Consider the following 13,232-nt stretch of genomic DNA (forward strand, 5'->3'; position numbering starts at 1 on the left):
GGAAGTTTTCTCTCCTATTTTCTTTCTTCTTTTCATTAATTTTAGTTTATTGATGAATTCTAAGATTATTTGCTGGAATTGTAGGGGAATCTCTTCTAGAAGTACCTATCTTCGGATTCTTAACTTGATTCGGTCTCATCGTCCTGCTATTGTTTGCTTAGTTGAAACCCGTGCCAATGATGCCAGAGTTGATCGCTTTTGCGCTAGGTTTGGCAAAAAGTGGGAGTGGGTTGCTCTGCTGGCTGATGGGTTTTCTGGAGGCATTATCGTTCTTTGGGACAGGAATCTTGGCCAGGTCTCTCCTGTGGCCATTTCCCGCAGGGCTCTTCATCTTGTTATTTCCTCTCATGCCATCTCTAGTTGGATTGTTTCTGTGGTTTATAATTCTAATCGACTTGCTCCGCAGCGCGCTCTTTGGAATGAGTTGTCTAGACTCACAGTTTTGGGTCTCCCCTGGCTTATTATTGGTGACTTCAACACCATCGTTGGTCATAATGAGCACCGGGGGGGCTCCTTTCGTTACTATTCCCGCAAAGCTTCTTTATTTTCTGATTTTTTGGATGGTAATAACCTGTTTGATCTCAATTTTTCTGGCTGTAGGTTTACTTGGTGTAACAATCAAGTGGGGCTCTCCAGACGCTGGGCTCGTTTAGATAGGAGTTTGGTTAACTCCGCCTGGCTTTCTCTTTTCTCTTCTTACTCTCTTACTCACTTACCTCGTGTCTCTTCTGATCATGCTCCACTCCTTCTTTATGTGTCTCTTTTGGCTCCCCGACGGAGAAGTATCTTTAGATTTAATAATTACTGGCTTGAGTATATTGGTTGTATTGAGGCTGTCCGTAAGGCTTGGTCTTGCTTGCCCAACGGCAATCCGATGCAATCCTTTACTCATTTACTTTCTCGAGCTCGGTATAATGTTTCTAAATGGAAGTCTTCTGGTCTCACTCCGTTGGATGTTTCTCTCAGGGAGTCTGAGGCTGCTATTCGTTCTTTGGAAGAGGAGGATTCCTCTGACATGGTGGATACGGCTAGGCTTCTTGAGAATTATCACAGGTTTGCTCTTCTTCCACACCTTAACTCGTCGAGATGGGCCCAGCGTGCCAATTTACTCTGGCTTAGGGATGGTGATCAAAACACGGCTTATTTTCATAATTCTGTTCGTCTTCGCTCTCATCATAATTTCATTTCTCAGATTTGTGACCCGGCTGGTAACAATGTCTCAGATCGGCATAATATTCACTCTCTGTTTGTTAACTTTTATACTAGCCTCTGGTCTGATTCTTCCAACAATAATGTGATTGATATTTATAACGCTCTTCCTGACGACCTCCCTTACCTTAGTGATATTGAAGGGTTGGCGCTTACTCAGCCCATCTCTCGGGATGAGGTATTTGCTGTCATTCGGGAGCTTCCTGCTGGTAAGTCCCCAGGCCCTGATGGTTTCAATGCTGAATTCTACAAGTTTTTTTGGCCAGAGATTGGTGATCGTCTTTATAGTGCCATTTCTCATTTCTTTGACTGCTCTGTGATGCCGGCCTCGTGGGGTCGGGCCTACATCTCCCTTATTCCTAAGATGGAGCATCCCAGGTTTGTTTCTGATTTTCGTCCCATTTCTCTTTGTAATGTTTGTTACAAAATTGTAACCAAAATTCTTGCTAATCGCCTTAAGTCTGTTCTGCCTAAGCTCATTAGTCGTGAACAAGTTGGCTTTATCCCTGGTCGGTGCTCTTTTGATAATATTATTGCTTTGCATGAGATTATTCATTCGATGGAGCAGGATTATATTAGCCCCCCTAGGATGATTACTAAAATTGATATTGAGAAAGCATATGACACGATTAGTTGGAGTGCAATTCTTGCCACCCTTGCGAAAATGAAGTTTCCTGTTAAATGGATCTCCTGGATTGAATCTTGTCTTAAGTCAACCTCCTTCTCTATCCTTGTCAATGGCTCTCCTTCTGATTGGATCTCCACCTCCCGTGGAGTCCGAGCGAGGACCCCTATCTCTTCATATCTGTTCATCCTAGTTTCTCAAAATCTTTCCTCTATTCTTAATCGGGCCCTTTCGTCTGGCTTGATTCCTGGTTTTCATCCAAACTTAGCTTCTAATTTCAACCACCTCATGTATGCGGATGATTTGGTCATTATCTCTAGAGCATCTCGGTTTGCTGCTAGAAATATCAAATTATCCTTGGATATTTATGCTAATCTGATAGGTCAAAGGGCCAATGTATCCAAGTCTGCTCTATATCTGCCCTCCTGGTTTAACTTTCGTGTGGCGGAAGCATTAAATCAATCTCGAACTTTAGTATTGCTTCCTTTCCACTAAATTATCTTGGCATCTTGATCTCTCCTAAAAAGCTTAATGTTTCTTGCTTCAAGCCCTTGGTTGATAGGATCTCCCGTCTTGTGTCTAGGGTGGAAGCATCTTAAGCTTTCTATGGCGACCAAAAACCACCCTCATTAACTCTTCTCTTCTTGCTATTCCAACATATTACTTATCTATCCTTCCCATTCCCCGATTCCATCCTTAAGGAGATCACCAAGGTTATTAGGCACTTCTTTTTGGCACAAGGGTGGCAATGGAAAGAGCATCCACGCTGATTTCTTGGAGTTGTATCACCGAATCTAAATCCGAGGGGCCTTGCTCTTCGTAACCTTCTTATTGCTAAGCATTCGCTTAAAAGCCAAGCATGTGTTCAAACTTCTTAACTCGGTTGATGATATTTGGGTTAATATTGTGCATCTTAAATATGGTCATTTTAATCATTGGAGGGATTGTGTGCCTCGTAATTGTTCTTGGTTTTTTAAAGGTCTCTGTCAGACTGCTGCTGTTATTAAACCTTTTTGTTGGATTAGATCTGTTAATCCTGCTTGTACATCTCTGCTTTATGACCCTTGGTGTTTTGAGACACCCCTTGCTTTCAAACCTACTTTTATCAATATGCACATAAACTTGGAATCTATGACTTGCACTGATTTATGTTCTGATAATGTTTGGAATTTCAATTGTCTTGTGCATTTGTTTGGGTCTCATGCTGTTGAGATCAGAGATAATTTGGGCCACATTGATCCTCTTGGGCATAACATTTGGGTCTGGGCTCCTTCTGCCCAGTCTCACAGAATTGCATCTAGTGTGTACCATTATCTAAATTCAAATCCCTCAAATGCTTTTGGCTGGGATGGGTGGAGGAAACTTTGGCGTTTGAAGGTCATGCCTAGGGTCAGGCATTTTCTGTGGCTTGTTTTTCATGGTAGAATTGCTACTGCAGAATTTCTCTATGCTATTAATTTGGGTCCCAGAAGAATGTGTATATTCTGCAATCTGGCTATTGAAACCTCTGAACATTTATTTTCCCAATGCTGTAAAATTCAGGGTCTTTGGAATCATATTTCTTCACTTATATCCAAACAGATAGTCTTTCCGGATGGGTTTATCTCTGGGAGCTGGCTCCTTCATTATCATTTGCCTTCTAGGTGTATTGCTCTGATTGCTATGACAGCTTGGTTTGTCTGGAAGGCTAGATGTGATGCAATATTTAGAAACATTTCTCCAAATTTTGTTCATATTGCTCACAGAGCCATTTCTTATACTAATGTTATGAATTATATTGGCAGTACGTATGCAGTAAATGTTTTTGGTTAGCAATTTTTGCGACCTTGATGGTCCTACTGCTTGCTTTGCTGCATCGGCTTGGAATGAACATACCCAGGTTTGTCGTGGTGCCTTCTTTTTAGCTTCTTCTAATGCCAAAATTTTGCTTGCAGGTCGGTCTTCTGACTCTGCGGACTCCCAGATTGTCGCCGACTTGAGCATTCTTCACTCAGTTTGCTCGGCAAGCTTATGAGCATTCTTTCGAGTTCGGTGTATCTTCGTCTCCAATTCCCCGCATCCCGGACCTGTTATCCCTCCCGTAATTTCGCTTTGCTCTCGGAGATACCGCCACTGGATCAATCGTATTAACCATCTCCACATTTTGCTTGGATCTCCTCGTCTCTGCATTGTCCCTCGTCCTTGGTTGCAGGTTGCATTCAGGATTGCCAACTTTGGTCGCTCCGCTCATCGGTTGTCCCTCTTTCACTCCGGTCTTGATCTTCCCCATTGGTTGATGAAGATTTTTTTGATCTTTCTTGGTTTCTACTGTTTAGTTTTTTTGTTGTATTTCTTCTTTGCTTTGTTTTTTTTTTTGTTTTTTTGGTTTTGTTGTTTTGTTTGGTCTGTAATCCTTAACTCTTTGTAAACCTTTTTATTTTTTAATAAATTAGCTCTCTGAGCTCTTCTCTAAAAAAAAAATACATACCAAAAAGTTCTATAAAACTCTACATTGAATCCATCCGGCTTAGGAATTTTACCCAAAGAAAGGGACATCATAGTGTGAAAAACTTCAACCTTAGTAGCATCTCTAGTAAGCAAAAGACTATCACTGGAGGCGAGAGTCTTATGATCAGAAAGTAAGGCATCCATCAAATCATTAAGTAGGATAGAATTAGTATCATCCCAGAGATTAGTATAAAAGGAGTTGAAACAACTTTCAATTCTATCTCTATCTTGAAAATAAGAACCAGTGTGATAAAAAAACATGAGTGATGGATCTCTTAAATTTTCTAATCATGGCAAGATTCTGAAAAAAACAAAAAACAAAAAAAAACTAGTATTATGATCCTCATTTCGAGTCCAAAAAACTCTCGCTCTTTGAGCCCATTTGGTAGCATTTTGTCTCAAAAGAGCATTATAGAAATTGTAAAGAGACCTTAAATTCTTGTGGGAAACTTGATCATTACTCTACACATTAAAAGATTCAACATTCCGAATAAAGAGTTCCAAGTTTTTAATTTCCTGATCTAAAGGACTCAAACCTCTCCTTTTCCAATCAAAAAGGCTTTTTCTTGTTCTAGCAAGGAGGTGAGAGATTCGATGGAGAGAAGAAGAGTGAGGCATGAAGATTTAAACAAGTCTCACCAATCTGTGATATTCTATATACTCAAGCCAAAAGTTCTCAAATCGAAAGATGTTATACGCCTAAACCCAATCTTTTGGGTGGCCTCCAAAAGTAAGGTGGCATGGTCAGAAGAGATTCTAGCTAGATGATAGACTACACAGGATTCAAATTTAGAGATCTAGTCCATATTAGCTAGACATCTATCTAACCTCGCCCACCGATGAGATAAGCCTCTCTGCCCATTACACCAGGTGGACATCAAACCAAAGATAAAACAATCAAATAAGGCATTAGAGGAAATAAAACGATTAAATGCCTCAGCTTTACGAGCATAGTAATCAAAGTTTCCAACCCTATGATCCACTTGGGACAAAATATAGTTAAAATCACCAGTAACTAACCAAGCGAGTTGAAGAGTAGCAATACCCGAAACTTGCTTCCATAGAAGATTTTGATCACCAATACTTTGAGCATTATAAACAATAGATAAGATCCATGAAATAGAGTAAGTAGAAGATATTACCAGATGTAAAGAGTGACGAGAAATGGCAATAGGAGTTACTATGGCCATTGTTTTCCTCCATAAGATAATAATACACCCATAAGATGTATTACTTCCTAGCCACTAGCAAACCAACCAAAAAGGTGGTCAAAGTGTTTCTTCTTAATGGTGCAATATTAGGCTTCTTTGCCTTTCGGCTTTATATGCTTACAAGTCTCGCTGATTATTTAAAGAAATTTGTTTATGATACAGAAGGTTTTTTCTCTGGTTCTTAATTTTTTTTTCGTGTGAAACATATGTTTATTTATTTTTTTTAATTGTAAAGGAAAAGAAGCTAGTCACCACCAACGCCACTGCCCCCGCAGTACAGAATGATCTAGTGTGCGTCAGTCAGTCAATATCCAAAAAACCTCCAGATTTTCAAATGGAAAACTTGCGTTCCACCCAAGAATCCTTGATAATCATCTCACTGAATTCAAATTTTTGGTAGTGCAAAAAATTTTCCAAAATTGTGATAAGCTAAGCTGCGGTTGCGGGTGTCCAAGGAAAGGGAACCAGTAGGGATTATTATTTCCTAATACGCATCTCTCTGAATTTAAAGTTTTGGTAATGCAGAAAAGTTTCCAAAATGGTGTTATTCATGCCTCTCTCGTCTCCAAACTTTTTCAAACATGGACGAAGGCCGGAGTAAATTTAGCTGGATAACCGCTATCATGATTTTCTTCGGGAGTTTGTTCTATTTGGGTTTTTTTGTTTGCTATGCATTGCTTTTAAAAAATAAAGAAAAGTTCAAGATACTGAAGAGAGGCATCATAATTTTCGGGCTCTTATTTTTGTGTGTATCTATTTTATCCTATGTCTCTGTTTGTTTGGTCCGGACCAAACGGTATTTTGGCTCAAGACAGGTGAGATTTTTTTTATTTTTATAATTTTTAATTACAATTATCTTTTTTTATTTATATACATATACAGGGAGTATGACTCACGGAAGTCAAATGTATAGTGTTTACCGATGGGCTGGAGCAAATTTTATTGTATTTCTTTGCACTATCGTAATTTACTTCCTAATCACGAGCAAGTTAACCAAAACGTTGTTCAAAGGGTTCCTTTTTTATAATACAATGTCAGGCTTCTTTGCCTTTTTTTCTGGTGATTATCTGAAGAAATTTATTTTTTTGATACCGAAGGTTTTGCCAATTCATAATTTTTTTCGTGAGAAATATATATATCCATTATTATGTTTTTATCCTTAAAAAAAAATGAAGCTGGGCAACGCTAGGGGTGAGCAAAAAAATCCGGATCCGATGATCCGATCCGATATCCGGTTTTTACTCGAATTTTTTTGGGATCCCGATCCGAAAAGAGGGTCGGGATCCCGATCCGAATTTTTTAAGGTGAAAACCCGGATCGGATCAGGGTCGGGAGAAATTAAAAAGCTGGATATCCGAATCCGATCCGGTTTTTAATATATTCGTTTATATATATAATTTTATATAGATAAATAATTAGATATATAATAAATTTAAATTTTTTATATGGTTTTAAAAAGTAAAAAAAAGATCCAAATCCCTCATTTAAACCCTTGAAGATAAATCTTTTTTTACTTTTTTTAGACCATATAAAAATTTAAATTTATTATATATATTAATAAATTTAAAATTTTACTGAGGGTGTAAGTAGAAAAAATAAAAAAATCCCTCGTTTAAATACTTAAAGAGTTACTTATATATAGTTATATTATATATATACATATTAATAAATTTAAACTCTTCTAGGATTAAAAAGTAAAAGGAAAAATTCCAAATCTTTATGTCTAAGATTGGTGAAACTCTTTATTATGTTTTTGACTTTTTTTTGGGAGAATAATGTAAGGTTTTAATCCTCTTTATAAGTTACAAGTTTTTTTCATTTTAATGAATGTTGATGTTGTTATATAAAAAAATCCATGGAGGAGATGAAACTTAAATTTGGATCCCGGATATCCGATATCCGATCCCGGTTTTAAACCGGTACCCTAATTTTTTTAGTACCCGATTTAAATCGGCCTGGATACTGGGTCAAGCTTTTCTCGATCCGAAAAACCTGCACCCGATCCGATTTTTAAAAACCCGGGCTCTGCATCCGGGCTTTTGCTCACCCCTAGGCAACGCAGGCTTGGCTATCTCAGCAGGACCAACTGGAGCAGACCCAGCAGCTAGAAGATTTGTAGGCCCTAGTCAGCGATGAAGCGTAACAAACTCAGGCTCTGCAGGCACAACAGGCTCAGAAGAACCAATTGACCCAAAGTCTCATATATTTTGTTTTTTTTGTCATGTATATTATATATATATATATATATATTACATCATCCAGTCTGACAGGAGTGGGTCATCTAGTCAGACTGACTGACCCGTGACTTAAATATGAGACTGATTTTCTATCCGGTCATGTTTTAAAAACATTGGTTTTGTCAAGATATGGATAGAGTATGAGCTATCAGTATTATCAAAATTAAAAGGTGGTCACATACTTATAGGCTGCCATGAAGAGAAGTCATGAGAAGGAAACCCTTCGAGATATATAAGGATCAATCTTCTATGAATGTCCATAAATAAGTAATCTATGAATGTTCATTATTAGCAGTTGGATCGAGATCTAACGGTTAACATTGATGAACAATAGTTGCTATAGTAATATATACAGTAATTTCTATTTTGAATAGTAATATTGTTTATCAATATCATCTGTTGGATCGTGATCCAAAAGTTGATAATTAAACGTTCATAGATTTCTTCTCTATGGACATCCATAGAGGAGGTAAATTATATATATATATATATATAATGCCTTGTTTGGATCACAAAGCCTTAGAAATGGGGTGGGGATGTGGACATCCCACATTTAAATACAAGTAAAACCTCAAAGAGAGGGAAAGGAAAGAGGGAAAAGGAAATTAAATAAAAAAGAGATGATTGCTCTATGGCCTACCAAGGTTGTGAGATTCTAGGGAGACCATGCATTTATTTTTGGAGTCTTTCTCTGTGAGCTAGAAAGAAAAAGCCACTATTTCATATGGTCCCTAATATCATGCCAGCCTTTTTTACAAAAATGCTAATATATAAATAGAAATTAAAATTACATCTTTATATATATATATATATATATTATCCTTTGAAGTATAGGGCGCTGTTTTAGGAGAATACCTTTACATCTATTAGTGGTCATCTGGGAAATCTTCTCAAAGTAAATGAGTTCATTGTCTCTCTTTCAAGGTTGCTGGTTGTCGCTGCTTGGAAGCCTGCAACGGCTATTAAAAGACTTTGACACAACACAGTGACATCTTCTGTAACTTGCAAACTGATCTACATTGAATGCAAAGATCCTTTTTGACTAACCACTACCTTCTCATCTCCATCTCGTCAACGTGATGCGCATAGAGTCTTCAAAGTGAAAAGCTTGGGATTCCAATTGCAGTACGTGCAGTAGCCAGGTGCACGCTATGTCGATGTTGCACACCATGTCCAAACAAAAGTTACCAACCGGTGTTGCATGCCAGAGAAAGAGGGAGAGCCCAGCATTCCCAGGCACAGCGGCAGTTGCAGCTGGCACAGGTGCATTAGGCCCAACAGCTCCAGTCGCAGCAACCAACGCCATCTCTTCCTCATGACTGAGAAGGCCACCCATATTACAGTGTTCATCCCTCTCTGTATTGAAATTTAGCTGGATAAATGCTACAAAGCTTTTCTTCTTATGATATAATATGGTAGTCAGTCAGTACAGTCATTACCCAAAAAATCTCTAGATTTTCAAATTAAAAAACTTGCATTTCACCCCAACATACCTGATAAACATCTCTCCAAATTTAAATTTTTGGTAGTGCAGAAAAGTTTTCAAAATAGTGATAAGCTAAGTTGCGATTAAAAGCGTTCAGGGAGCGAGAAGCAGTAGGACCGACAACTTGCAGGACTTATGAGAATTTAACTATTTTTTTAATTTTTTAATAAATATGGTAATAATGAATATGGTTTTTATCTATTTTTTTGAAAAAAAAAAAATTGTGACAAGAAAGACATTATCAATGTACTTTCGCTTGTTTTGCATGTTCAAGCACTATGAAGATCTACCAAAATGTACAAATAGCCCATGCCTCATGACTGCCAGCGTAAGTAAAAGCCCAAGCCTTTTGCAAGAGTGAAAATTAAATTTTACAAACACCTTTGTAAATAAATTAATATAAACAAGAAAATTTCTGGCAGCATGTTGTAGTGATATTTTGGGAGAATGGAACAAGAAAAGCAATAACAGGCCAATCAGTGATATTAATCATGCATAAAAGGGAGGCCCATTTGGGGGCCCAAGACTTTTGTCTCAAATGAAAAGGCTCACCATTGTATAGCCTGGCCTTTGGATTTTGTTCCAACGTGTTTCATTTATATTCTCATGAACAATCTCTTTTAAACTTATGAATCATGTTGAGCCTTGTCGGATGGGATCCTTTGTATTAATGGCCCACTCTTTTCTAATGCGACTTCTGGAATGCACCAAGGTACGAGTATGAAACCATTTATTAAATTAAATTAAAAAATGCCGAAACAAAATGAAAACATTGAGTGTTAAGTTATTATTGTTACTTCTTTTTATTTTTTTTAAAAAAATAGTATTTGTTTTTGGGTTATTTTATCATGCAACAATTAATGCAAGTATATGCTTTTGGAATATGCTGCCTACTCTTCTTCTTCCAAACACTTTACTGTAAAAGAGGAAAAATATATATATATAAAAAGTTCTACCACATTTAGCTCGCACATGCTACATGTTCCATTGATAGAACATTGTTTTTAACATTTAATAATAGAGATAAAATCATTTTTACCGAAGGCGACAACGTATAAAATCAAATTCTTGATACTAGTTAAAATTAAATTAATTTTTTTTTTTAAAAAAAAGAAGATGATCTAATTTCGTGTAATGGAAAAAGAGAAGTAACATTACTTATCAAGTGATACATCTGTATCACTCCGCAGACTCTGGCCCATAACACGTGACAATCCTCAGTATGTTCTATGTGCACCCTAATTCCTCAACCTACACTGGAACTAAGTGGTCATAAAAAAGCATGTAAGAGATGGTGGTCGGTAAAAGGGTCGGGTGTTTGGTGAACAATAATAAGAGGACGCTAGGAGTAGGTGTAGGAGAAGGGGTACTGGTTGGAAGGCAGAAATCACGGTTAAGGCATTTAAAATGAATTAAATATTTAATCGAAATTTTAAATTAAAAGAAGAAGTAGAAATCTTGATGGGCAGTGCGGGCTATATAATGAGATCGCTGTTGAACTTTTCTCTCTCGAGTTGGTGCGAAGAATTTAGTGAGAATTCTTTCAGGGATTTGGATCTCTATCTCTTCTCGCAAGTGACGAGAAGAGATTGAGAAGAGACCGGTTCCCGGCGGCGGCGGTGGTAGTGGCTGCACAATCTTGGGTAATTTCATTGCGCCTTTTCTTTGTTCTTATATATGGTGTTGTTGTTTTTCGTGATTCTGAGGTATTTCAACGCGAGGAAAGGCCAAATGTGGTTAGGATTTGTCTTTTGATTTGAGAAATTTTGGGGCTTTGTGTTTTTTATTTGCTTTTTTGCTTGCGAAATTGTTGTTCTTATGTTTTTAACGAAGGTGAGAAATTTATGAATTTGTCTTTCTGGATCTAGGTTTCTTTTTATATTATTTGATTGGTGTTCAGGATTTGGTGTCATGTTATGATAAAGTTGAGATTTTTGATGCGTGGATGTATGTATAAGACCAGAATGTGGTACTCTTTATCTCTAAATTCATTAATTCAAGCTGAGATAATTCAAGCTGCAATCTTGATGAAATTGCAGATAATTTTTCTTGGATGACTTTGGTTCGTCTTTAGCCACTCGTGTTGATCTGTTTAGGATATTTCTTACTAGTGCTCATGCTCTGTTCAGTATCCCCAAATTCAGCTATGGGTGTCATAGTAGATATCTGTATGGGCATAAAATTCATCCTGTTTTGGCATGTTTACCAATGTATATTGATTCTTAGCGTCTGACTGGCAGGAGGAGCAGTTAGTGAATCACCATGAAGGCACTAATCCTTGTTGGAGGGTTTGGTACCCGCCTGAGGCCATTGACACTCAGTGTCCCAAAGCCGCTTGTTGATTTTGCAAACAAGCCCATGATCCTGCATCAGGTACCCACTCCCTGAACTAGAGTTGAATGAGCTAATGCTATTTTAACTCTTTTGAGTATCTTATTACTTTGTGATCAGATTGAAGCTTTGAGAGATGTGGGAGTGACTGAAGTTGTTTTGGCCATTAACTATCAACCAGAGGTAAAAGCACACTGCTAACAAACATCCAACTGAACTATCGTACCTAGTATAGTAGCATGTGATGTTCCTACCAGGCCTCCCCATGATCCTAATAACATTTTTTTTTAAACAGGTAATGCTTAATTTCTTGAAGGACTTTGAGGCTAAATTAGGTATCAAAATCACATGTTCTCAAGAGACTGAGCCATTAGGTACAGCTGGTCCTTTGGCTCTTGCTAGAGACAAGCTGATTGATGGGTCGGGTGAGCCCTTTTTCGTTCTCAATAGTGATGTCATTAGTGAATACCCTTTTGATGAACTTATTAAGTTCCATAAATCCCATGGAGGCGAGGCCACAATTATGGTGACAAAGGTATAGTCAGAAGAAACACTAATGATTATGTTTCTTTCTCTGAGAATTGCCTGATCGGAGGATAATTTTATTGGTTGGACAGGTGGATGAGCCATCCAAATATGGTGTCGTGGTCATGGAAGAAGAAACTGGGAAGGTAGATAGATTTGTAGAGAAGCCAAAGATTTTTTTGTTGGTAACAAGATCAATGCTGGGATTTACCTACTGAATCCTTCTGTTCTTGACCGCATTGAACTGAGACCTACTTCAATTGAGAAGGAGGTCTTCCCTCAAATTGCTGCAGATAAAGAGTTATTTGCAATGGTCCTTCCAGGGTTTTGGATGGATGTTGGTCAACCAAAGGATTACATCACAGGCCTAAGGCTCTACCTGAATTCATTGAGGAAGAGGTCTCCCTCCAAACTAGCTAGTGGTGCTCATATTGTTGGAAATGTGTTGGTGCATGAGACTGCTGTGATTGGTGAGGGTTGTCTGATCGGACCTGATGTTGCTATCGGTCCTGGTTGCGTGGTTGAGTCTGGAGTAAGGCTTTCAAGATGCACAGTAATGAGAGGGGCCCGGGTCAAAAAACATTCCTGCATCTCCAGCAGCATTATTGGTTGGCATTCGACCGTAGGACAATGGGCGCGTGTCGAGAACATGACCATCCTTGGAGAGGATGTCCATGTATGCGATGAGATTTATAGCAATGGAGGTGTTGTTCTGCCTCACAAAGAGATCAAATCCAGCATTCTTAAACCCGAGATTGTCATGTGATCATGGCAAAGAGAGAATGCTTACTCAAGTTTTGTGTTATATTTGTGGATTTTGTCTTGGTCGTTCCTTTGCAGATTGTGGATGTCACCACGAGTCTGGTCTCATTTATGTCATGTGTAGATAGTCTGTCTTCTAGATGTGGAAAAGCTCATCCTTTGTCAGATGACTTCACTTCGCCTAGAGATAAAATGTGTGTTTCTTGTATTCTATCACTTGCAATAAGGTGTAATAACATCAAGGTTTCTTCAAAATTTTGCTTGCAATTCATGTATGCATGTCATTCCCAGGAAATGATCTGGAGTTTCTCAAAGTTTAGCCATTCATGGTGTTGGCCTGCATGAACATACATTTTGTC

The 13,232-nt window shown here is 38.1% G+C and overlaps 1 protein-coding gene and 1 pseudogene across 1 annotated transcript; both read left to right on the forward strand.

Moving 5' to 3' along the window:
- Positions 1–10,733: 10,733 nt before the first annotated feature.
- LOC120265959 (probable mannose-1-phosphate guanylyltransferase 1) lies at positions 10,734–13,128 on the forward strand. The gene is given in 6 exon segments (XM_039273906.1): positions 10,734–10,898; positions 11,496–11,628; positions 11,707–11,769; positions 11,882–12,121; positions 12,204–12,287; positions 12,290–13,128. Coding segments are annotated over 5 exon segments (1,086 nt in total). The 5' UTR covers positions 10,734–10,898; positions 11,496–11,517; the 3' UTR covers positions 12,878–13,128.
- The window catches only part of LOC120265359, a 2,582-nt pseudogene continuing 2,229 nt past the window's right edge, over positions 12,880–13,232 (forward strand).

The sequence above is a fragment of the Dioscorea cayenensis genome, chromosome 7 (genome assembly GCF_009730915.1).
Source record: "Dioscorea cayenensis subsp. rotundata cultivar TDr96_F1 chromosome 7, TDr96_F1_v2_PseudoChromosome.rev07_lg8_w22 25.fasta, whole genome shotgun sequence".
Lineage (NCBI taxonomy): Eukaryota > Viridiplantae > Streptophyta > Magnoliopsida > Dioscoreales > Dioscoreaceae > Dioscorea > Dioscorea cayenensis.